Raw genomic sequence first — 24818 nt, 5'->3', positions numbered from 1 at the left:
TTCCTCCTTTGCCTGTGCTGGAGTGAGCTGCTGGAGAAGTCTGATGGTAGCTGGAGGGACTGTTTGGTCCTGGCCTGCCTAACCTTGAGTGTGTTAGGGTCAGGGAGGTGGGAACAGCCTTCCAGCTGTGAGCAGGTGCTAAGCCTAAGAGGTAAAACACCAGTCATGGTAATGTTTCAGCATGTTTATTGCTGCTCATTGTTTCCCTGCAGTGGATCAGAATGAAGATTGCACATCAACAGATTTTATTTTTAGCATCCTTAAAAAAATTGCACAAGACTTCTTAACCCCCTTCCCCCTAGATGACTGCTGAACACATAAATGAGATTCTTTCACTTAAATGAAAGTGGCTATGGTTTGCCCAGGAGCCATGGTGATGCTTCCTGGACATGGTCATGGTGGGGCTTGTGTGTCAGTACACTCCTGCAGAAGAAGGAACCTCTTTGTGTGGGTGGCTTTTACATTTGCATAGAGTGCAAGACACGCTAGACTCTGGAAAACATGCATGGATGATTTTTGTTAGAGACACTATTTCTACTGCATGCAACAGATACTTGTGGCTGTATCTAATTTACCTATTGAATGGTCCCTCTGGGGTTTGGTCTGTGGGACTTCCTCAGCTGCTGCTGAGTTTCTCCAGCCAGGTGGCAACAATCCAAGCTGCATAGTGAGAATTTAAATATAGCAAGGTTTTACAACTACAGTTGCACAGGGTGAATCAGAAAACTCAAACCTCAGAACACTGGGTGAGACCTGCCTGTGGGTGATGTGCTGCACCCCACCTTCCTCGAATACACGCTTGCCTTTTTCTGGCTTTCCCCTTTTGTGAGAGGAAACCCTTGGATGTAGGAGTTGTGGTGTGGTCTGTGTGAAGCCTCGTGTACACCAGCTAGGCTTTTGAGGTGTTTGTGGCACAGTGTGCATTCCTGCGATGGCAGGGGACATCTGCCTGGAAAGGCCCTGCTCTACCACTTCCCTTGGGACTGATGCAGAGAAGATCGGCTGGTGGCTACAGCAGGACTGTGCCTTCCCTTGCCCAGTAAGATGGTCTGAGCTGATGGTGCCCTAGGCTCTGCTGTGGCCACTAACTTAGCACTGCATTGCAGTGCCACAGGAGGTGGCCATCCCCTCGGCAGACCCTGCCCTGTGTTCCCCTGGGAGAGGAGATCTGGAGACCCTGTGTGTGTATGTCAGCCAATTGAGACCATGTTTGTGGAGCAGCAGAGGAAGGGAGTTGTGCTGTGCATGGATCAGGGGAAGCTGAAGAGACAGCTTCTCTCCATGGCTGCAGAATGGTTGATGGGAAGCGGGTGGAGTGGGATGCTCTCTCAGTAGACCCAGGAGATGGGCACCCACTGTGGAGAGCTGCAGGCCTGCTCAAAGGCTTCCTGCAGCAGCTGGAGGCTTTCTTCCACGCCGTTGTTGACCAGTGAGAGGTCAAAGTAGTGTGCATATCTGCTCCGGATGCTCTCTGAATCCTTCTGGAGCTGCTGCAAAGCCTCTGACTGTAAGAAATTGGAGACAGTGCTCAGGAAGCTGGGGAGGAGGGGAATTTCACAGCCCACCCCAACAGGCAAACTCCTTCCCACCACCAAAACAACTCAAGTGGTTGCCAAGTATCAGAGCCTAGAGCATCCCTGCAGCTTGTCTTACAGGTAGGAGCTGTTGTGCGATCTCTGGGAGTGTGGGCATTTTGCTGGGTTTTTACTTAATGCTGAGAGGATCAGGTTACCTGCTAGAGCAAGGCCAGACCTGCTTGGTCTTGTATTCTGAAAATGCTTTGTGGCAGCTCCCTGGGAGAAAAGGTTCACCAAGCAGCCTGCTGCTTGTTACTATGCTATGCAGTGTAGGCCTAAGGCTGGTTTCAAGGTAAGATCCCTGCATGATGGTCCCTCTCCACTGGCTTCTGACCAGAACACTGGCTGGCAGAGCTGTACCAACCTCCTCCTACTGGTTTTGGCTGGGATAGAGTTTAATTCTTAGTAAAAACAAAGCTACCTGCCCCTGCTGGTGTGGCTTGTCTGCACAGCTCCCCAGCTAGCAAGGGCATCCCAGGAGTGTGTCCCTTTGGGCAGCTGTGCCCTCAACAGCAAATTCCAGACTGATTTCCACATATCTCCCTAATTGTGCTTGAAATGCAAGTGGCTCCCTGCTTCCGTGCCTGGGCAGGGGGGAAATGAGCTTGGGGTGCTGTGTGCTGCAAAGCACCATGTGTTGCCTGGCAGCTCCGGGGAGTGAAGATGAGAGAGCAATAAGCAGTTTGCTTGGGTCACGTGAGCTCTGCTGGGTCATGTTTTGGCTCTGCTGCATCCCTTCTAGTAAGTAGTTCATGGAGCTGTGGCAGCTACCTATATATAGTGTCTGCACTAGTGGGCCCTGCCCACTGCGGCAGGAGTTAATTTGTCTGGAGGCTGTGGTGGGTGATGGGAGCGTGGATGTGGAGGCAGCAGGCTGCCTAACTGCCCTTCCTGCCCTGACACTTGCCCCCCTTAGCCTGCTGCATCTGGCTTTACAATCCTCTGTGGGTTGACATGCTTCTGAATGCCTGTGCAATGCTTGCTCTGAAGGCTGCATAAATACCCTCCCTGCAAACTATCTGTGTTTTAAGCTTTACAAACCCCAAATGAATGGGTTGAGAGAGGTGGCCTCGACTGGCCATGATTCCAGGAGGAGCACAGCTCTGTGGGTTTTCCTGTTGTCCCATTGCTTTCTGTATCCCTGTGGAGTTTAGTCCTCAGGGAAGCTGGTCCAGGCTGCAGAAGGGCAGGGTAGGAGGCAGTGCTGCTCCCTGTGGGGGCTTCCTGGGAAGTGGCAGCACGTGGCTGCCAGCCTTGCAGTGCTTGGTGCTGTGTGAGTTAACTGTGGCATCAGTGCTGTTTTCATCCTAATTTTGGAGGGATGAGCATATTAATGAGGCAAAGAAAAAGGAGCTGCTGTTTTTGTGTCCCATTTGCATAGTTCATGGCAGGATAAATGTCCCTGTTCTGCAGCACTACTGCAGCAGGAGACAGCCCTTTGTGCTGGGCTGTGCATCCCACTACATGTTAGTGCCTGGTTATGCTACAGGGATGATGGTTTTGGGGGGTGTCAATCTGGTATGGCTTCAGGAATCACCAATTCCTGTTTCTCAAGTCTGGGCTGAGGAAGTTGCCCTGTGCTCCTGGACTGCAAAAATCAATGCCAATGGAAGAAGCTGATGTGGAGCAGGGAGAGATCCCTGGGCTGCTGCAAGCCCAGCCAGAGGGGGACTTTGTCTTGGTGCCCTGCCACTCACCTGCTCTGCCTTGTCTGTTGGGGCAATGAAGACTATGAATGGGGAGAGCTCAGCCGTGCGGATGATTTTCAGGGTCTGTGAAGAGAGGGGTGTAGTTACCAGAGTGTGGCCATTCCTTAGGGTGGGAAAAGGTGCAGCCAGCTGCGCTGCTACCCCACACCATCCAGGGTGCGATGGTGCCTGTAATGCAGTGGTGGGCTAAAGGGGCCACCCCTGCTCTGGGGCAATGAGATCTCTGGGTGGACCCCTGAGCCTGGGGGTAGGTGGGTGAAGCTGGAGCAGGGGTCCCAGCATGGCTTTCCCTGCACCTCATGGGGGAGGACATAAGGGCTTCCCCAGCCCTGCTCTGGGCCAGCTACTGCACGCAACCACCACTTTGCAAAGTGGCACCCACATGCTTGATGTTCGAGAGGGGAAAGGTGCTGGCCCTGCACCCTCGCTCCCACAGCAGCCTGGCACTGGCCTTGCTGTCACAGCCAGGTGCATGCTGTGATGGGGAATACCCTCACTGCACCATGTCTTGGGAATGGAAATGCCACCCCAGCCACTGCCTGGCTTTTTCCTTTGACAAGGACAGGTGGGTAGCGCACTGGGGAAAGCAGGGACAGTCACAGCCAGCACACAGATAGTTCAATCTGTGGCAGCCCCCATCCTGCCCACCCCTTCCCCTGCTCCCTACCTGGGGCTCTATGTCTAAAACAGCGACTTTGTCCTGCTGGTGGATTTTGTGCACTGTTTCAAACTTGGTGCCAAACATGTTTCCCTGGTAGCTTCCAAACTCCAGGAACTCATTGGCTGAAATGTCCCGGGTCATCTCCTCAGTGGTAACAAAGTAGTAGTCCTTCCCGTCCACCTCATTCTTCTTCTGGGGGCGTGTGGTGTCTGGGGAAGGAGGGAGATGGTGAGTGCTAGCCCCTAGAAGGCCTAGGGAGTGGAGTGGGCAGCCTCTGCTCTGGGTGACCTGGGCATCTTGCCTTCCCTTTTTGAGCATGGGGCTAGGGCATGGAGTGGTGTACCTCAACACTAGGCAGTACTAATCCCCTTTCAATTCCTTCCTGCCTGGGACAAGCAGGGAACTCAGCCAGCCCAAGGAGAGACACTGGCAGCTCAAGAGTAAGGTATCTCTGCAATGCAGGTGGTAGCAGCCATCTGTAGGTAGGTTCAGCTCATGGAAGAGCAGGCATAGAGGCCCTCCAGTGCCCTGTGTGGTGGCCTCTGACACTAGCGGCTTGGTGGCACTGGAGGAATACCTCCCATCTGCTGTCAAAAGGTCCCGGCTCAAGGAGAGAGGGAAGAAGTGAGAGGAAATATGCCCTGTGCTGTGCCCTCCACCCTGGCTAGGTACTTACATGGAGGTGGGTACATGAACTTCTCCGGGTTGTTGCTAAGCAGAGCATTCTTGATGTGGCTACGGCCCACACCACTGGCCCCTGCAGAGAAGGAGGGATGGACACTGGAGCTGGGCTCAGAGAAGCCTGGCAGGAGATGCTGGGGGCTCCTCTGCAGCTCTGGGTTGGAGGAAAGGTGCAGACCTCCTGGGGCCTTGCCCAGGATCTGCTTTTTGAGCTGGTCTGTGGTGTTTTCCAGGCCTGGAAGAGGCTTTCCCTGCCCTGGGTACACTCACCTCCAGCACCATCTGGAGACGGGAGCAGTGCCTGCTGAGCAGCCAGCATGGCTGTGCTGCCCATGCCCATAATGTCTACCAAAAAGTGCTCAGCACCCACAGTGTGGGAGTGCATGCTTTGGTGCAGTAGTGCAGACCAGCGCTGCTCTTAAAAAATTATCCATAAAACTACTTAGGAGTTGATAATTCCTGAATTAACTCTACCTCAGTGTTGCAGATGGCAGACCATGCACAATGCTGCATGGAGGAGGTCAGCCTGGTTGGCAACCGCTACAGGCAGAAGAAATGCTCTCCCGAGCTTGCTAGGTTTTTGAAGGGCAGTGCCGCCCCAGCCCGTCCAGTCCCGGTTCCCTCCACAACCTACCACGCGCAGCCCCTGTGCTGCGGAAGATGCCTGGGACAGGACCTACCGATGAGCACCAGAGTCTTCCTCTTGAAGGCAGGCAGCCTCACTACCTCCTCATATGAAACCACATCCAGCTGGTCAAAAACTGGGGCAGAGGAGAAATGAGACAGTGAGTGGTCACAGCTGGCTTGGCCACAGCAGGAGGACAGTGTGCATGTCAGACTGAAGCCAGGTCCTCAGGCAAAATGGAGGGAGCTATCAGGACTGGGCTTGGGAGCTTGTCCGTTTGGCTGCTTGGGGAAAAGGGCAGCAGCCTCAGCAACAAGCACCACATGAGGTACAGAGGGGATGCTGGGAAGCTGCACCAGCAGCTGCGGAAGGAGAAGCCAATGCTGTTCTCCCTCAGTAATTCTGCTCAGGACAGTAGGAGCTGGGTGGGGAGGCGGCAGGGTGCTGCAGGGAGGTTGTTGCTGGAGCAGCTTTATGTTGCTGATTTACAGCCTTGTTTACTGCTGATCGGAGCTGCAGACTGGGCAAGAAGCCAGTATGTCCTCAGGCACTCGCCTTTGCCAGCCCAGGACGTGCTCAGCATGGGGTGTTTGCATGGGCAGCTGAGGGGCAGGCTCCCTGCCCCACCAGGGACACAGCAGCTGTGGGGAGCAGTTTGGGCTGCTCCCCAGTTGCTGAGAAGCAGCAAGGCCACCACCTGTCCTGCTTTCAGCAGCCTGTGGGTGTTTGAGGGCCCAGCAGCCTGACTTCTCAAGGAAGTCAGGGCCAGGAGTGCCAAGGATTGTCACCACAGGAGAGCATGGGAGCTCAGTGCCTGGCTCCCATGTGAGGCAGCCCCAGCCTCATGCACTACAAAACTGCATGGGGACATAGCTGTGGCTACCTGAGGGGTATGAGGACTTTGGAGAAGGGACTCAAAAAAGCTGTGGGATATCCTCCCAAAGTTCCACTGCCAACAGCCAACACAGCTGGGCCATTTGGTCTGACTCCCATGGAGCAGCAGCCCCTGCTGCTGGCCAGGGCTAGGGATGGAGCCCATTGCCCTGCTCACACTTACTTGAGCTGTGCTTAGCCAGGTATTTATCTTTGCACTTCTTCTTCTTCCCAAATGGGCTACAGCTTGGGGATTCGCTCTGATTAGACTGGGTGATGCTCGCCACACGCCTGCCAAGAGAGGAGGGCACCACCATGGTCCAGCTGTCACCCTAAGCCTTGGGGGAGCAGTGGGATTGTCCCTCAGACATGCAAGGGAAAAAGGAGCAGGGTAGCTGCTGCGACAGGTAAAGGCTCACCCTGTGGCAGATGAAGGAGATATTTGCCTCCTTTTCCCAGCAATAACACTAGTGTTACCCAACATGGTCACACTCTGATAGCACATGGTCCCTGTTCCCAGTTCCACTCCCAGATCCAGCCTTTCTGGCCAAATACAGGGACCTACCACTCCTGCAGCTCTGGAGAAGGGATGAGTCCTGCTGACTCAGTGCAGGAGCCCTCCACCCGGCCCTGCCACCAGTTGCTGTCATCTTTGTTTATGATTTGAATCACGTCGCCAGTCTGAAACTTCAGTCCTGCTTCCTTGCAAGGGATCAGGTTGTCTTTTTTGGGGTCATAGTCAAACTGTGCCCTCATGAACATCTGCAAAAGAGACAGCAGGCCAGAGTCAGCATGGCCATGCAGCATGGCTGAATTTGGTTATACCCAGCTCCTGGCCCCCCTACTGCATCCCTCAGCAGTGACTGCAGAGTTGGTTCCAGGCACAAGGTCCCTGCTCCAACAGGGACCCCAGTCCCTGCTGCTTTCCAGGCCCCACGAGGGTGAGGAGAAAGGCAATGCATAAAGCCTTGGGGGAAGCTCTTGGGCATGGAACTGCAGTGCTGGTGGGTGAGGGAGGGAGGAGGATGGCATCTTGGTCCTACTGGGAGCCAGTGAAAAGTCCTTCTCCTCGGGTCTGTCCTGGCCTTTTCAGCATCAGGTACTCTTGCAATGTTATGTTCATCACAGCTGCAACTGGAAACGAGCTGCTGCTTCCCAGGCCACTGTGCCACCCTTCTGGGGCTGGGGAAGCCCTCAAGACCAGGAAGGTCTGAGAAAGTGACCTTTCCCTCCTGTCCCTTCTGTTCACTCAGCTCTTTGGGAGGGAGTCTACAGCACCTGCTCCCACTGGGGCAGCCCACCCCACTCCTCCTGGCCTCAAAGCCCTCCTGAAGCCAGCAGGCACACTGGGTGCCCCTGGGCTCTCGCTGCCCCCAACTGTCATTGCAAGGTCAGGAGAGAAATGGCATGTGGCTTTTGCACGTGGACCTTGTTTTCCAGGAGGGCTGTTCAGGAAGAACAGGCCGTCAGCAAGAGGATGGATGAGAGTCACCTATCCCCAGGAGCAGGGCAGACCACACGTGTGCACCCAGCTTTTTTCTGCACTGCCACTTGCTCCTGGTGACTGGATGAATGGTTTCTTGTCTGAAATGCCCCTGCAGCTGCAATTTGTCTCTGGCTAGCACACCCAGTAAGATCAGAACCAGGTCAGGACTAGGGTGAGGGCAAAGCCAAGGCAGGGTATGGAGGATGGGGAGTGAAAGGCAGGGTTTAGGGAATAAAATAAGGCTGTGGCTAAACACAGACCTCACATTGCCCTTGTTCCCCTCCTGGGTGGTGGTTTTTTTTTTTTTTTTGTCCTGTGGGCCTGAGGCTGTTGGGAGCCCCCAGGCACAGTGCAAAATCCTGCAGGCTCTCCCAGAAGTCATGGTGCTCCCCATTGCTTGTGACTTCTGTGGTCACTCAGGAGGGTGCTGGCCCAGAGCCAGCAGCATGCCTGGGTCTGCCCAGCAGTCATGCCACCCACAGGAGATCCTTCTGCAGGGGAAACAGCACTATCGGACCTAGCCTCATGCTTGTGCTAATGCAGGCTTCCCCTGAGCGCAACCCTATCTTATTTATCCCAGAAACACAGCACATATAGCAGTGGGCAAAGGAGTCACGTGGGGGTGATGCCTATGTTCTGTCCTCGGACCCTAGGTAGGGTAGACCATGCTCCTTGTTCCACATTAAAACAATTTCCCACAGTCTGTTATTCAGCAGTGCTGCTGAAGGCACAGGGCCAGCAGGACACAAACATGGTTCCCTTTCACTGCCAGAAAAGCAGAGCATATGGATCAAGCTGTGACATGAGATCTCTCACAATGGATGACAACAAAAGTAGAATCTCCTTTCAGGATGAGGACCAATGCTTGCTTTGAAAGCACTCTCTGGCACCAGGAAGCTGGTCAACACACAGCAAGCGCTGCTCAGGCACCTGCCTGGAGCCCTCTGTTGCCACAGTCCTGGTACCCCCAAGTCAGACATAGCCAGGTCACTTTTGGAAAGACTCTCCCTTAGGCTAATTAGGAATTAGCATCAGACAGCTCCAGGCATCATCCCCAGGCTGCAAAGGGCCAGCTCCAAATGCAAGCTATTTGCCTGCCTGCTGCCAACCTCCTCTCTGGGGCTGAAAGCCCAGGTACTGAGCAGGCTCCAGCATGAAAAACCCTGGTCTTTAAAGTCAAAAGGCTGTAATTTGCATTAGGGAACAGGTTGGAAGTGACCTGGCGAGCTCGAGGGCTCAGTGCTTCTCCTCATTAGGATCCTCCCAAGCAGACCTGCCCCAAGAGACACTCGGTTGACCTCAAAGTGGCTGGCTGCCAGGCTGCAGGGAAAGCCAAGGCAGGGGGCTTTGTGATGCCAGGATTTGCACCATCCTGCCTGCCAGACCCTGAAATGAAGGTGATCATGGGGATCCAGGAGTTGAAACAAAATCAAAAGTCCACTCTCAGTGGTGGACTGCAACAAGCAGAGACATGGGCAGCCCATGAGATGTGGTTCTGGGGAAGCAGACAGCACCACAGCCCTGGATACAGAAAGAGGGAGGACAAATGTTGCTGAGAAAGGAGTTTATCCCTGTGTCCTTCCCTGAGCCCACAGCCAGCTTTGAGTGAGCCAGCAACTGTGTTCTCAGAGGCAACTTTTCCCCGGCACTTGAGCTGGCCTGGCCGATTGGCACTGGCTAGGTCAGGCCAGGGAGGGCAGATGGACAGCAGGGAAGGGCACACGGGTTAGGGCTGGTTGAGCTGGAATGGGGACAGCATGTGCTGAGCAACAAATGGAGACAGTTTTCACTTCACCATGTTCAGAAACTTCAGCTTCTCTGGGTAAGGAAAGAGGGTGACATGGTGGGCTCCCCCAGCCCATCCCAGGACCATCCAGCCCCCACCTTCTGCCTCGGAGTTCCTCTCCCACTCCTGCCTGTCCATGACATGGGGGCTGCACTGGGGTTGGCTCCTGCACCTGGAGACAGGACAGCATCCCAGCCACCATGCACTGAAGTCTTGGCAGAGGAAGCAGCTCTCTCATCCTGAGTATTTTGGCCACAGCAGGGTTTCAAAGGCAAAGCCAGGCAGGTGTCAGCCCCTGCCACAGCACGTTACCCCCACCCTGGCAGTGGCAGCAGACACAAGGAGCTGCCTTCCTCTCTCCCCCACTTCCTTCTTCCCACTCACTGCTCACAAGCGTGGTGGCGGCATCTGGACCTATGACAACCTCCTTGTGGCCGATGCAGTGGTATCAGTGATGGCAGGGAGCAGCAAGAGCCCGGTGCTGCACCTGGAGGTGCTACTGTGGCCCTGTAACAGGGATGTGCCACATCTATGGCCACAGCTCTGAAGGTGGCAGGAAACTCTCGTGTGCTTCCTGGCATGCACACACTGCTGCTTTCCCATGACCAAACGCTGCACAGATGTACCACTGTGGCTCAGGCATCCCAGGCCCACGTTCCTACATCCACATTGGGTAAATACATCCACATGGGGCTAAAATCTGCTCATTTGCAGTGATGTAAGCACAGGACAGGTCCCTTCATCCTCCAGCAGCTCAGGCAAGGTGACCAGACAGCCACCCCCTTGTCCTTCTCACTCAGCACAGCTCTCCTCCCCAGCGCTGGTACCCCATGGTTTACACTGGTCCCACCCGGCCTCACAGTCATATCCTGGCACAGCCCATGGGTCTGGAGGATGCACTTACCTGGAGAGCAGGGAGGCGGCTTTGTTGGTTGGGAATGACTTTTATTGAGACCATACCCTTGGTTTCTTTCTAGTGAACAAAGGAAGGGGAGAAAGAAGAGTTGGAGGAGGTGGTGCCTGTAGGCAGCCCGACAGCAGCAACCTGTGCAGGGAGCTGCTGAGTGCCAGAACCTGCAAAGGCAAGGCTCCTGATGCTCCCAGCCATGGCGTGATGCTGGAGGGCACCACAGCCTGGCCACAAACAGCTCTGCTGGGGCTGGGCTAAGAGCCATGGCAGCATAGCTTTGCCATGCTTGTCCTATCCCAAAGCAGGGGACACCAAGACCCCCCACAAGGGGCTAGCTGTGAGCACTGCTAAGCATCACCAGAACAAACATGGAGATCTGTATCATTTCTGGCCTGGCTGCCCCAGTGAGGAGCCTGGGAGGAGAGGCTGGTTCTGCCAGGTCTCCTCCATCTGTCTTCTCCATGCTGGTCTCTTGCTCCTGCCCTCCCGGTGACATTAGAGACACAGCACTGTCTTGCCTGCCTGTGGCAGGCAAGATGCACTGTTGCCCCATGTGTTTCACAAGACCTACATGGTCCCAAGGGGACAACCACGTTTGGAAGCTTGGAGGAGCCTTCTGGGCCAACTGCTCTTCTCAGGAGGCAGACAAAGACAAGCTCCTACTTAGACCTGCTGTCTGGAGCAGGGATGTCCTGCCACCAGGCAGGAGAGGACTGTGGCACTGCAGCAGGGCCAGGCCTCATGCTTAGGCTGCTAGTGGGTGTCCTCAGCACCAGCACCACCTCCCTCCGGCCAGGTCCCACATGTTGGGCATGGATCAGGATGGCCTCAGTGTGTGAGCCCAAGGCAGGCCTGAGACCCTGTCCAAAGCTGTCTCTAACAAGGGCCTGGCAGGATCAACGTGACCTCAGCAGCAGGAAAATGGCACCAAGGTGACCTGCAGGAGCGGCTCAGGTCTGCAAGAGCAGCCACCCCCTGGGCTGGAGTTGCATGTCAGCCTTGGCAAGCAAGGGTGGTTTCCAGCACCTCCCCACCAGCACATGTCAGGGACCCAGCCAACAGCCCTTGCTTCTGCTATTGGGCAGTCAGAAACAAGCAGCAAGTGCAGATCACCAAGGCTGTGTACACAGACCCAGTGCTTGGCCGTATTGCAGCACCCTGGCACAGTGGCTCTGGCTCCTGCTGCAGGCAGCTGTGTTCACTCTGGTATCTAGGAGGGTGTGAATGCTCAGTCAGCATGCACATCTGCACGCCAGAGGAGTCCTTCCTGGGGAACAGCCCTGCCAAACACAAATACCTACCAGCATCTTCTGTAGCTGGTCAACTGAGTGGTTGCTCACACTCTGCCCATTGATTTCTATGATTTCATCACCCACATGAAGGGAGCCTGCCAGCAACGGAAGAAACATGAAAATGCAGGACCGGACAACAGCTGCTCACCAAACCCAAACTACACAGCTCCACCAGACTCCCAACCCCCTGGACAAGCTGTGGCCAGGACACTGCAGTGTTTGCCTGGGCAATGCTTGTGGAGCCACATGTGCCACCTATGCACATGGGACTAAAGCACAAGGGGAATGAATTCTTCCCCCTCCACCCAATACGCACACTTCATCCAGTCTCAAGGTCATCAGGTTGCTTTCCAAAGTGCTTCAGCACTTTAGACTGGTCAAAGCAACTGTTTCAGAGTTATTCAAACCCAACCACCTCACCTGAAGCCAAATGTTAGCCTCTCTACAGGGCTCTTAACGCAAGCATTCTTGGCTTTGTGTGTTTTCAGTTTATATACCTAGGCAGATGACAGCTTCAGATATACTGCTATCAATCAGGCTCCAGTAACATTACTGGAATGGCTCCTGGGTTATTTTGGCAGGGGTAAGCTCAGACTTCCCACTTGAATCTAAGGCTGGAATAGGGGCCCCTTCTAATCACGGAACATCTCATTTCCATGCCCCCTTGGCAAGACCAAAAACCAGAAAACAGCACCTAGTTATTTCTTTTGGCACCTTCTTTTGGTCTGCAGAGCCAATCCACAGCAACCCTTTCCCACCTGTGCACTTTAGGAATAGGAAGAACTTCCCCCGCAGTATCTGGGGTATGATCCATCTCTCATTACAGTGACCCCATCATGAGATGGAGACAGATAGTTTCCAGTTCCTTTTTGAGAGAGCCCTTCTCCCAATCCTTCATTTCTCCCTAAAGCCTCCAGTGTATTAACATGACAACCATGCAGAGAGACCAGCAAGTCCTAAGTTCTTGACATATTCCCAGTGGAGGAACGGACACAGATGTCCACATCACAGGGGAAAGCCTGCGGTGCTGGGGGGCTGCCTTATCTCTGCACAGAAAGAAACCAGCTGCAGATGTGCACCCCATACACTCCCTCTATCAAGACCTCATTACCTTGTCGGTGAATCATGCCCCCGTGGAAAATTCTGGCCACCATGCAGCTTTGCTTGTCGTTGAGCTTCAGCGTGATTCCCTGGAAGGCAGGAAAATCCATGACTGGAAGGCAGAACTCCCATTCTCAGCAAAGTCCTCTCCAGGCCCATGTCCATGGTGGGCTGCACAGTGGCTGGGCGGAAGCCCACTGCTTGGCCAGCCCAGCCTGCTGCAGATCCTCTTGGCACAAGCATCACCACCCTTTGTTGGAGCTCACTCCAGGTCCCCAGGCAGGAGGCAGGATCCAGCACCCTCTTCCCATGGCTGAAGTCTCCAGTGACCTCCTGCCTTCCCCAAGGCCAGCCCACTGGCAAGGCTCTACCTGCATCTCTGCCCCCCCTGGGTGCCACCAGGCTTTGTGATCTTGCTAGCTCTCACCATAGGCTCCTCCGTGACCTTCTCAAACTGGACAAGGCGTATCTTCCGCACCTCGCGGCCATTGCTGTAGGACGGGCTGCCCAGAGTTGCCGAGCCATTGGTATAAATGTCTTCAGTCATGGCATTTGGGGACTGAGTGATGGCCTGTCAGGGCAAAACAAAGACCGGGGTTTAGGGACTCCATCTGAATGGAGCCTGGGAGTGCCAGCTCCCCGCTGTGAGGCTGAGCTACTCCAGTGTGTTAGGGTGCCTGGGGCGCAGGTGGGGCACAGGTGGAGGAGAGACCCATATGCTGGAGGAGAGGACAGTAAGAGCAAGAAAAGAAAAAGAACAAAAGAGCTTCACCCTTGAAGACATGGATGTAGGCTTGATCTGCAGTTTTCCAACCTGGGAAACACAGGAGACAAGAAAACTTCGGAAAAGTTACAGGTAGCAGAAGCCAAAAGAGGCCACAGCTGATCATCTTCTGCAGCAATGAGTCCCAAACAATACTTGTGTGTCACAGCAGCACTTGGCCCACAGCTTGTTGCAGAACATAAAGCCCAGGACAGCTTCACTGAGTGAATGGAGCATTTTAGGACTCACCCCTGAGAACTAGGACCAGGCTCTGCTCTAGCTCAGTTTGCAAATTCAGCCTTTCCTCCTCTACGTCAGTGGGCAACTGACATGGCTACATCCACATCCAGGCACTGAAGGCAACATGCTCCCAAGCCAGCCAGAAACTCCCCGTTCCCTTCCCCAGCTCCCAGCTACAGGCCAGTTCATGCTGGCTGGCACTGGAAAGCCAACCAAGGGCTTTCAGCCATGAGGAAACGTCTGTTCTTCATTTCCAGCAGATGCTGGCACCAGGGTAGGTGAAGGGTACATGGGGTCCTGGACAGAGACCTCCAAACCCGCCCTGCCATGCAGTAGGGACACAGCAAAGTGAGCTGCCACCTCCCAGTCTGAGAAAGCCTGGTGCTGTCGTGTTAAACCCCTCGGGTATGCTGGGCAACGTCTCTGCACAGCTTGCAGACATGCCAGTTTGGCCCCAAGTGCACTGGACTTCCCTCAAGCCTCTCCCAAATCGGTGCTAGCCCAGCAAAACCCAGGTCAGCTTTGATCTGCAGACCCTACTCGCCTTTTCAGCATGCTCAAATCCCCACGCCAGCCTGCAAGGCAAAGCAAACCCTCCTGGCTGCCCCACTCCTCACCAAGCTGCCAGCTTTCCTGCCGTTAGCAGCTTGCACCCTCCATCCCAGCAGCACCTGGGTTGGGAGCCACAGACAGCAAGGTCCTTGCAAGCTTTAGTCCTGCATCAGCAACACGATACACTGTGCCCACCCAGGCAGAGCCAACACCCCTCCCCGCTGCAGACTGACTTGCCAACATGCAACCAAATACTGGGCCTCAGGGCTCTGGGCCAGCAGTGGGGAAGTAGCAGCCTGACCTCGCGGTCCTGGCTTGCTCTCACCCACTGCAGGCAACTGGCCCGGAGTAAAGAGGCTGCAGCCCTGTGCTGCCAAGGGGTGAGATCCAGCGAGGCTGTGGGGAGGTTCATGCAGGTGCAACTAGGGTGAAGAGCATTTGCTGGTGGGGTGCAGCCATGGGACTAAACTACAACAAAATTAGCTTTGGTAAGGATGTGCCAGAGTGCTACCAGGCTGAGACAGTGGCCCAGGCCTGTGCAATGGCTGAATGCAGGGAAGGAGCCAAAGGCAGGGGTGGCAGAGCCAGGGCTAGCCAGGCCAGCAGGAGAGGTGCTGGCAGAGCTGGACAGACCAGCACTGAGGCATGGGCACTGTCACAGCCTCAACAAAAAAAGCACTGGTGCGGCTGGGAAGGTTGCAGGGAGCCATGTGCCCATGCTGCAGTGACAAGGAAGATGCATGATTTATTTTTAAGCCAACTACTTCTAAAAGAGCCAACCTCAGAGGAAAAAGGCAACTGTGTGGATCTGGCTGCCAATGGCTTAAACGTGGAGGAAGAGGCTGAATCCCAGCCCAGAGCAGCACCCAGGCCAAGGACTCATGGGGTAGAAGATAAGAGCAATTCACAGACCCCAGCCTGGCTTGCCAGCCCCAGCAGGGCACGCTGCTACTGTGCTGTTCACAGGGCAGAGGGAGAGATCCAGCAGTGCAGGTGCCTAGAACTGGCCCTTAGGTCTCTGATGGCTGTCCTGGCTCTGCCAAGCCAGCAAGTGGGAAGAGGAGAACAAGGAACTTCCCCAGCCCTGCCTGAGGCCAAAGTACCCATAAGGTGGTTTGTGTCAGCACAAATCACACTTATCTTGGTCATGCCTTGGGAAAGCGTTACACCATGCAATCCCCGGCTTCAACCTCTAGGCTCAGCAGAGCCTTATGACCCAGGACACAGCACGGTCTGCTGGGAGTTCCCATCCCCACCATCCTCACCAGCTGAGCTTCCCGGCCCTGACCTTTGATTTTTGCTGAGCTGGAGAAAACACCCAGCCCTTGAAGCTGACACAGCACCATTGTCACCCTGGTGACTCGCAGAGAGCAAGCCTTGTCACCAGAGACTCAGTGCTGTGCCTGGGGACAGCCACCAGTCACTTGATGGCAGCTCTGAACCCAGCAGGGACCTCTGGCAACTCGTTCTGCCCCAAACAGAGCCATGCTGGGATGGTGTGGGCTTTTGCTGACCACACTGGGCAGCTGGTGGATGGGGATGGGAAAATACCACATTCACAAGGAGGACCAGGACCCACAGGGTGGCAGATACCAGCCCTGGTGTTCAGCATCCAGAAGCCAGAGGCAGAAGACATGCACGGCTCTCATGCTCCACACACGTAAGCCAGCCAGATCGCCTACCCTGCACTCTCCTGGCAGCTGCCACGCTCTCAGCTGGCTTGGCCCAGCATAGTCTGTGACCTCAAGAGCCTTTTGAGTCATGCTGGCAGCAGGCCAGACCCTGCTATTTATGTGCTGCTCCACTGGAAACCTCTGCAAGCACTGCTAAGAGCCTACTTCGAGGCTACCAGCCACTGCTGGCTCTGTATAGCCCCGGGCTGAGTCGCTGCTGGGGCCAGCCTTGGGGCAGAGACATGGGGCAAGGAGGTTGAGGGGCTGAGCTGTGCAATAGGGCTGCTAGGTGCTGGGCACCACTGGAGCTGCTCGGCCCTGCCCAGCACCTTGCAGCTGGCTGGTGAGTGTACAAATCCTCATGCACAAATTCTGCTCCAGGTGGCAATGCACAGAGGAGCCACCAGCTCCACGGGTCAAAGAGCAGCTTCCTGCCTGCACTTTCCTCAAGACCCCGAATTTCTCTCCCAGGGTGGAGGGAAGGGGACCAGCTCCCCAGGCAGTGTTTGCCAACAAGGAATTCAGTGAATGTGGAGCAATCCTTGGCAAGGACCCCAGGGGTCAGCGTTGTCTGCCAGGGTTGCTCCTTTTGCTGCACTGGCTCATCCAGGCTACACACCACCAGGCAAATCAAACATTAACCGGGCAGCTTGTTTGCAGGTGGCTGAAGCAGCACTTGGTGGAAAGCAGCACCACAGTGCAAAGGGCACATTCGGTGGTTTGGTTCCTGGGTTCTCCTTGCTGCTCTGAACCAAGGGATTTCAATATCAGGTGGCCTTGGAAGAGCAGGGCCCCCCCCCAGCAAGCACATGGAGAAAGGACTGACGGCTTTGCCAAGTGTACAGCAGCTCAGATGCAGGAGGGAACCCTGGAGCCAGGATCCCACAGGACTGCCCTCTCAGCTAGCAGGGAGACATGCTCCACTGCCCACAGTGAGCAAGAAAATCCCAGCTCTCCCCAGGAATCATCATCCCTCACATTATAATCACTGTGGGTGTGCACAGGGAGGCTGGGGCACTGTTTGGTGCAGAGATGTCCTGGCCCAGCAACCTCTCCTCCTGCCCTCTAGTGTTCCACACCTGCCTCCCCACCATCCAGCAGATGTGTGCATCATGGTCTCAGTACAGCTTAAAAAACTCAGCAATGTGTAAAAAGAACAAACTAAAAAATAAAAAAAGAGCTTAGGAGTTGCTCTTGGGCTGCTCCAACAGGCTGGGGAGCAACAGCCACGTGGACATTTAGAAGTAGTTCATCCCTGCGTTCTGCTGAGGGCTACTGCCTTCTCAGGTCTGCCAGCACAATCGCAGGAGCAACCTCACCCAAGACCCTTTCCATCAATATGATCCAGGTTTAAAAAAAAGCGTTTAAACTAAACAGGATTACATTGCTGACACTGGGAAAAGGCCCAGCAACACAAACAAATCACAGTGTGAACAGAGAAATAGGGGAAATACAAGTGGTCATGGAAGCCAGAAGATGCCTCTGTTCTGAATGCCCTCGCACTGATCACAGAGTGCTGCAATGGAGAAGGGCCAGATTTTCAAGTGAGCACAGTCAGTTTTGCTGAGGCACCATCTTCCCACCAGAAAAGGCTGATGCAGCTTTCCAGATGTGTTTGTGAAATCGGTCACTTCCAAGGCACAGTTAGTAAAACCACAACACTGACAGAAGAAATCTTGAGCTGCTGCCCAGCTGCTCCATCCCCACCTTCCAGAACAAGCCCTGCAAAATGGCTTTTCCCCTGCGGCCATTACAGATTGGAACATAGCAAAATGCGTTTGAGATTAAGAAGTTGGAACCAGCCCTTCCCACTTCATTTTGGTCAAGTTCAGAAGTTTTGCTCAGCTTTCACCCGCTAGTTTTGCCCACGGTCATTTCAGGACTTGGTCCCTGGGGACTGCATGGCCTCAGTCTGTTCTGGAGCCAAGGCAAGTTGGATGCTGGGAACCACTACCCACAAGGAAGCACAGTGTCTTCTCTGCACCCTAAAGCTCAGCTCTCTTCAGAAGTACCCTCCTTTTCTCCACCAGACTCCCAAAGGTCACATTCGCTGCCCATTTTACAGTTGGGGAACTGAGTCACGGCTGATAAGGGGAAATGCCCAAGGTCACACTGCCAACCAGGTGCACAGCTGGGAATAAAGCCCACAACTCTTTGGTAAATCTGTATTTGCCAGTTGGGAGATAAGGAAAAAATACAGAGGCATGTGGGGGGGGCTCAAGGGAAGAGGGCAAGCAGCTTCTTCCACTTTGGCTTGTTTTCTAGCAATGACACGGCTTCCACTTACCAAGGGTTTGCGTGCCCTGCTGCCACAGGAGGAACACAGGATGGCACTTACCAGCACATGGCTCTGCCAGAGGAAATGGGGAAGAGAAACCTCCTGGCCACCCTGTTTGACTCCAGCCAAGGAGCAGCCAGCCAGACCCAGCAACCCTCCTGAGAGGTGCTGCTGGGCGATGTCCCTACTGCCCCACAGAGGGGCCCACAGCCACCATGGGCCAGCACCATCTGGATCCTGCAGGCAGAGGCATGGGAGAGCTCCTCTCAGCAGCTGCCAGATGCAGGCACTTTAAAAAAAAAAAAAAGCTTTTAAAGCAAAGCACTCTGCCAGCGTTGAGCCACAAAAAGCACACAAACCACTGGTGTGGGACAGATCTGACAAGCCTCTTTTGGATGCTGTAGTGTCCAACAGGATGGGCCAAGGACAGCACTTAAGGGAAATTTCCTCCCTGCTCTCAGAGGCTCCCCACAGCTGCAAAAAAACCTCAACCCAGGCATGTTATGCCCTGGCTCTGCCACAGACTCCTGTTCAAAATCAAAGATCTCTGCTGGGAGCAAAGCACCAGCTGCTTAGCACTGAGAACTGTTGACCTTCTCATGGTTGCACCCAAGTTACCCCAAATGACACTAGCTGGGGAAGAGACAGCTGGTGCAGCCTGCTCTCCTCCCATTAGAGGTGGGGTGCACGCAACCTTCCTGGCCCACTCCCTGGCCTGGACTAGGTATGAGAAGAGCTGGCTGCATCCTCCTTCTCTGGGGCTGAGACCCACCACCAGCCTCCCTTCAGCCCATGCTGTGGACCTGGAGGTTGCTCAGTAGCTGAATCAGCTCATGTGACAAGCAGTTCCAGTTCAGACCAGCTACAACTTTGCAGCAAAACAAGCAAAAGGTCCTCCATGGCAGGATGCTGAAGCCTTCCTCCCTTCCACCCAGCTCCTTCTTCCCTGCCTGGCCATGCTGTGCCAGCCATACAGCTAACCATTCCCCCAAGGCACCCCACGTCCCCCAGTGCAAAGCCCTGCTCTTGGGGTGTTGGGGACCTGCAGTGCCACATACACAGCACGACCCTGGATGCCCACCACGGGCTCCCTGCCTTAGGGGCCCTGCTGCCCACTGCATGTACGGGAAGGACGGGATGGAAGGGGACCCCCGGGGACTCCGTGCCGGGCCCGAGCTGGGCACAGGTTGCTGAGCTAAGGGCCCGCGGGTAAGGGGGAACACAAGGGCCGTGGGATGGAGGGGGTACCCCAGCGCTCCCTGCTCAGCCTCGGCGGGGAAAGGGGCAGAGGGGGCAGAGGCGCACTATCCCTGGGGGTGCCGCGGCCGCCGCGGGGGCGGATCGGGGCTGGAGGGCGGCGCTACCCTCCAGCCGCCGCTCACCTCGGGCTTGGCCCGGTTCTGCAGGAGGTGCTCCAGGTAGAGGTCGGAGAGCGCCGTCCGCATGCTGCCGGCGCTGGCGCTGCGCCCCGACTTGAGAGTCATCCGCCGCCGCCACCAGCTGCTGCAGGCCGGTTTCCACCTGGCTCCAGCAGAGCGCTCCGGCTTCACCCCACAGCCCAGGCCCCAACTGCAGCAACACCCAAACCGCTCCCCGCAGGCTCCGTCCGTGTGCAGCGGGAAAGGCCTGCGGGTGGGCGGTGCGGCGCCGGGCGGAGCCAGGCGGCCGGGGGAGGGCCGGGGCCGGTCTCGCGGGCAGCACCGCCTCACGGGTGCTGCGTTGTAGCTGGGCTCCCACCGCGTTCCGGGTTGGTGCCGAACCGCTGGCGCCCGGCAGTGCCGGGGCGGGGCCGGCCCCAGAAACGGAGCGGTTTGGGTACGGCATCCCTGCACTGGCGGCGCATCAGCATCGCCAGGTGCCACTCAGAGTCCCGCCGCCCTCGTGGGGTCTTTTCCCAAGTGAAACTGAGTGTCCCTATCATGTCTTTGCTGGGAACAGCCCCTGGCCCGTGTCAGCTCCTGGACGTGTCCAAGCACAAGCAAAGCCTGCACATGCCAGGGAGGGTGCTGACAAGTCTGGACACTCATGGGACCCTGCTGGGGGGAGTGTGGAGTGTGGGGGTGGTGGCTGCACCCCTCACACCAGCTCGTGGTTGCCAAAACCAGGGCAGGAGGCTGGATCTGAGAAAGGCTTTGTCGCCTCACAGCCAGGGCAGAGGCCCAACATGTGGAGCACCTCTCCAGCATTGGTGCATACATAAGCCAACGGTTATCCCTGTGCCCCACTAGTGTGCAGAGGTGTGCTGGGCTCCAGGGTGCCTCCAAGGTGAGGAGACACAGGGATTACTCTGTGCTGTGGCAGGGACAGTCCTTTTTTCCTTGTGCTGTTCTGAATCTTCTACCTCCTCATGCACCTGCAAATCACATGGCTACAGGTGGGATGGCAGATTCCTGCATTTGGGAGCTGTGTGTGGTGAGAAGGGCTGTTATAAAACTTTTTTTGCTCATTGTAAGTTTTACTGATGCCAGAGCCTCAAAGTCTGATCTTTATTTATTTATTTATTTATGCTGGAATCTTCTTTAAGATAATCACCGGCAGGATTTTTCACACCATCCCTGGGATCCTGGAGGTTTTGAGGTTTCTTGGCACTGGACTTCCATGCTGCTGCTAGATGAGTTCCCCAGGTTGTCCTGGTCTAAAGTTACCCTAGGAAATACAAGGAAAAGAAGGGTGTAAACCCCTAGAGAAAGAAAACGAGAATAAGAGGAGGAGAAAAAGAAAAGAAAGAAAATCCATCTTGTTCTGACAGCAAGTTTCTCCTGCCTTGTGGGAATAAAACTGCTCCTGACTGGCCTGTCAGAATGCCCAGAATGCTGTGAGACACGGGGAAGAGGAGGTGTGGGAGCTGCAGGCGCTGATCCGACTGGCTCCGGCAGCTGCTCTAGCACTGCCAGGAGGAAAAAAGCCCCAGCAGCACAGTCTGGGCAGGGAGCAAGGAGAGAGCTCTGCTGCAGCAAGGCAGCCCAGGGCCTGCCCCTCACAAGGTGGGTGCTCAGAGGTGCGGAAGGTGCTGGGGGTCTGCCCCCAACACATCCCATGGGGGAATTCAGACTCTACTTGCCTTGGAGCTGAGGAAGGCTGCCTCGAGAAGGGGCCCAAGGTGCAGGTTTTGTCCTCCCAGGCTGAAGGCTACCCTGCCTCAGGCAAGGGTGTTCCCCTTTAAGAAACTTGCAGCTCCAGTTCCTCTCTTCAGGCCAGTGCTTGCCAGGCAGCCTCTCCTCACATCTGTGCCTAGTTATTGTCAGAATGCAATTAAGCCAAAGGGTGATTGCATCTCCTGCTTGGGGCTGTAATGTAGTCACTGCCAGGGCCACAGCAAAGGCTCCTTGCACAGCAATGTGGAGCCCAGCAGTTGCATGAGGCTTTTCCAGCCCTGCTTCATTTGAGACATCAGCTTCTGATCTCTGCTGGGTGTGGGTTTCCCGGACAGGTCATGCCACCGGGCTGATCTGCAGCACATATCCCTGCTCCCTCTGGACACAGGCCGTGGAGGTGAGTGTCTGTGTGCACCGCAGGGCACCTGAGGGTGACCGGGAGCTGGGTGGCTCAGAGCAGCTGTTCCTCACGAAGCCACCCTGCCTCATGGCAGGGCCCTAGGGCCCCTACCACGACTGTCCCCTGGTGCTGCTGGCAGAGCTCTCCTCAGAGCTGCCCCAGCCCGCATCTCTTACAGGAGTGAGGCAGAGACTGCCTGACTCTGATGGGGCACCGTGGCAATTCACAAGCTGATCTCTGGCTGTTGCTGGGCTGACACACCTACCCTGCCCATCCAACTTTGATGGGCATTCTCCATCATTCTCCCCCCACCATTCTCCAAAGCCCTCTCCTAACCCTGCTTCCCACTTCATGCCAGCTGCCAGAGGTGTTTGTGGGGCAACCCGGCTCCCCTTCCACAGAGTGAGAACTCACAGTGCTGGGGATGGGTTGGCACAGGCTCTGATGAGCCAGCAGTGATGACAATGCTGCTACCACCAAGGAGAAGAAGGGTGCTTCCCAGCAGGCATGATCCCGCACCTGCTCCACAGCCTGGTGGGTACTCTGGGCCTTTGTGAGGTGGCCATTTTTCCAGAAGGTCCCCACCCCATGAGAGCATGAGGCGGGAGCTGGGATCCACCCTGCTTGTTGCCATTCCTGGGAGGCGACGCATATGCCACTGTGTGGGGGCGGGTGCCAAGGAGGGGAGAGCCACTGGTGGCGGGAAGATGGCTGCAGCCCATGACTCACCTTGCTAAGGATTATGGCAAGGTGACAGCTCACCCAGCAGTCAACATCCCACCAGAGCCCCTGGGAAACACCGGTACCAACAGAAACCTCCAGTGACTGAGAAAGGAGGGCTTGCCTGAGGTAGCCATGGAAAGCAGGATGGTGGCACCCAGCCACGGCAGCAGGAGCATTATGAGAAGGAAATGAAGGGACGTGGAAGGCCAAAGGCCAGTGCTGAGTCAGGTTGAGCAAGCATTGCCTCCCTCGAGCCACTGATTGTGAAATGGATTGCTGGGGCCTGGAGCAGGGCCTCCTACCTCAGCCCTTATCTTTGCTGCTCTCCTCCACCTCCAGGACTGTGCCCAGGCAGCAGGAGCTTGCACAAAATGAAGCTGAGAAGCTCTGGGGCTACTTAATTATTAGCTGCTGGTAATGCTGACTGAGCCCCTGGGGACTCCAAGGCTGGAGCAGAGGAGAAAGTACAGAGAGATAGTGGAAAATTACTGTTTAATTCTTCAGCATCACACTGGAAAATTACTGTTTTATTCTTCAGCATTACATCTGACTATATGGCATCTGGTAGATGAGGGACAGGAAGAGGCTGATAATGAGCCAGCCACCGTGACAGCTCTGCAGGCCGCCTCCTCCCCAACAGCAGAGCTGGCTCCATCCCTGGTGAGAGTTTAATGTCTGGTTGGATGCACCGGTTGGTGCTGCTTATGCCTGGCCCTGCAGCTATCAGTACTCCTGCTGAGTATCGCAGCCAAGGAACTCTATCCGCAGGGCAATGTGGTTGTGCCACTGGTGGGGGTGTATCCTCACATAGCGGGCAAAGAGGGGGCGCTCCAGCGTATTTATCACTGTGCTGGTGTGGTCTTGATTGGCCTTGAAAATCTGGAGAGGAGAGAGAAATCAGGAGTGCGCTATCCTCTGCTGGCATAGTGAGCCCATGACTTGAGAACACAGTCAACCCAGACAAGCACGACTTGAGAATGCTTTAGGGAGGAAAAGCCACAGCCAGGCTCACTGCTCTTGCAAAAAAATCCTGTGAGCGTGTTTGCTGACAAGGGCTGTGCTTGCTGCTCCAGGGGTGGCCATGGGCTCTCTCTGGCCATGGAGCAGCTCTGCCTACCTTCTCCTTGCCATCCTGCAGGACTGGGCTCCAGTGCATGCCATTCTGGCTGCTGGAGACAGCAAACTCCTTCACAAACATATGAGTGAAGACAGCTTTGGCGCCTTGGGTTATGATTGCAGTCACCTTCTTGGTTACTTCGAAGTCCACCTGCAACCACTCGCTGGGGCTGTTGCTCTGAGGAAGGAGAGACTGCCTTCAACCCTTCAGCAGCAATAAGACAGACACATTTGTTGCAGCTGAAGCCAAGCTAGCCTCGCATACAGACCTGGGCTACCAGGGTTGGAGCTGCTGGGTGCTAAATCAGCGCAGCAACTCTTCTGCCTGTGTGCAGGCTGCTTGCATGGTGGATGTAGCTGCACACACTACACACACAGCCTTGGCTAGGAGAGGTTGCAAGTATTCAGCCTGCCTGCTGGGATCCCACATGCCCGCCCCATGCCCCTGCTGCCTGCCTGGGGATCTCATTGCATGGGCTACCTTTGGCCTCCATGCGTTGGTCCTTCCCTGCAGGTTCAGGCGGGCCTGGGAGGGTGACCAGCTGGAGAAAACATTGGTGCTGTAGGAGGATGCGGAGATGCGCTGGTCAGGGATCCCTCTGTTCTCCATTCCTAGAGGCATGGAACAGCCTGGAAGAGGGGAGTGATGCTTGTCAGAGGGAGGAACAGACCCATCATGGAGATGCCTTCTCACTGCTCAATGCTCCAGCTGCCTTCCATGAACTTTCCCTGGTTACAGGTTCTCCTGTGCTTTGCTGCAGTGTCATGGTCCCTGCACTGCTTAGGGCCCCTGTGTGCAGCATGGCTCTGGCTGAGTAGTGCCAAACTACAACTGCCACTAGTTCCACCTTCCTTTATCCCTGGATATTTTATCAAGCAGTAATGTGGAGAATTTGTGCATCTGCCAGGACGTAAGGAGAACCTGTCTCCTACGGAAGAACAAGAATATCTGGCAGTGAGACACCCTGCACACAGTGTGATCAGGTGTGCATGTGCACAGCTGCCTCAGACTGGCTGCCAGGCTTGTGGCATGAGGTGACAGCACAGCTGCTGCTGCTTGTAGCTGCTGGAGACTCCACTCTGCTGGTGTGCAGAGCTAAAGAAAGGATCCCAGAGCACGACTGCCCCAGGTCGCACTGTGGGCCAGAGCAGTCTCACCTTGGAATGGCAAAACCAGAGGAAAAGCCAATAGTGTCCATCTCTGCTTGTTCCCTGCTCCCTCAGACTGAGGTAGCAGCTACCCAGCTATCAGCTTAGCTGCTGCTGGAGTTTTCTAG

General features: G+C 55.5%; 2 protein-coding genes across 3 annotated transcripts in view; both read right to left on the bottom strand.

Annotated features, from left to right (window-relative positions):
• The window catches only part of F8 (coagulation factor VIII), a 90501-nt gene that overhangs the window by 38768 nt on the left and 26915 nt on the right, over nt 1-24818 (bottom strand). Inside the window, exons 24-27 of the mRNA XM_075763351.1 lie at nt 24023-24171; nt 23543-23719; nt 22915-23304; nt 20740-20853 (exon numbers count right to left, since the gene is read on the bottom strand). Coding sequence (XP_075619466.1) covers nt 23149-23304; nt 23543-23719; nt 24023-24171 — 482 coding nt within the window. The 3' untranslated portion in view covers nt 20740-20853; nt 22915-23148. The remainder of the gene's footprint in view (nt 1-20739; nt 20854-22914; nt 23305-23542; nt 23720-24022; nt 24172-24818) is intronic.
• On the bottom strand, nt 170-19942 carry MPP1 (MAGUK p55 scaffold protein 1). Of its 2 annotated transcripts, XM_075763356.1 has the most exons (12): nt 19590-19942; nt 13129-13272; nt 12712-12790; nt 11610-11695; nt 10303-10371; nt 6692-6888; nt 6311-6417; nt 5309-5389; nt 4624-4704; nt 3954-4156; nt 3275-3349; nt 170-1505 (listed from the first exon to the last, which is right to left on the bottom strand). In XM_075763356.1, the coding sequence occupies exons 1-12, from the start codon at nt 19689-19691 to the stop codon at nt 1329-1331; spliced, it is 1401 nt and encodes a 466-aa protein (XP_075619471.1). In that variant the 5' UTR covers nt 19692-19942; the 3' UTR covers nt 170-1328. The 2 variants fall into 2 exon arrangements, with proteins under 2 accessions (XP_075619471.1, XP_075619472.1); XM_075763357.1 differs by lacking the exon at nt 3275-3349 and having other exon boundaries at nt 19590-19840.

This window comes from Balearica regulorum, chromosome 11 (assembly GCF_011004875.1).
Source record: "Balearica regulorum gibbericeps isolate bBalReg1 chromosome 11, bBalReg1.pri, whole genome shotgun sequence".
Taxonomy (NCBI): Eukaryota; Metazoa; Chordata; class Aves; order Gruiformes; family Gruidae; genus Balearica; species Balearica regulorum.
Note: the sequence above shows the minus strand (reverse complement) of the source record. Positions and strands in the feature narration are given on the sequence as shown.

Coding starts and splice junctions, on each gene's coding strand:
- MPP1 (XM_075763356.1), bottom strand. CDS start 19,691: ATGACTCTCAAGTCGGGGCGCAGCGCCAGCGCCGGCAGCATGCGGACG. Junction 13,273..19,589: donor AGAACCGGGCCAAGCCCGAG/GTGAGCGGCGGC, acceptor TTGCCCTGACAG/GCCATCACTCAGTCCCCAAA. Junction 11,696..12,711: donor GGGCATGATTCACCGACAAG/GTAATGAGGTCT, acceptor CGTTGCTGGCAG/GCTCCCTTCATGTGGGTGAT.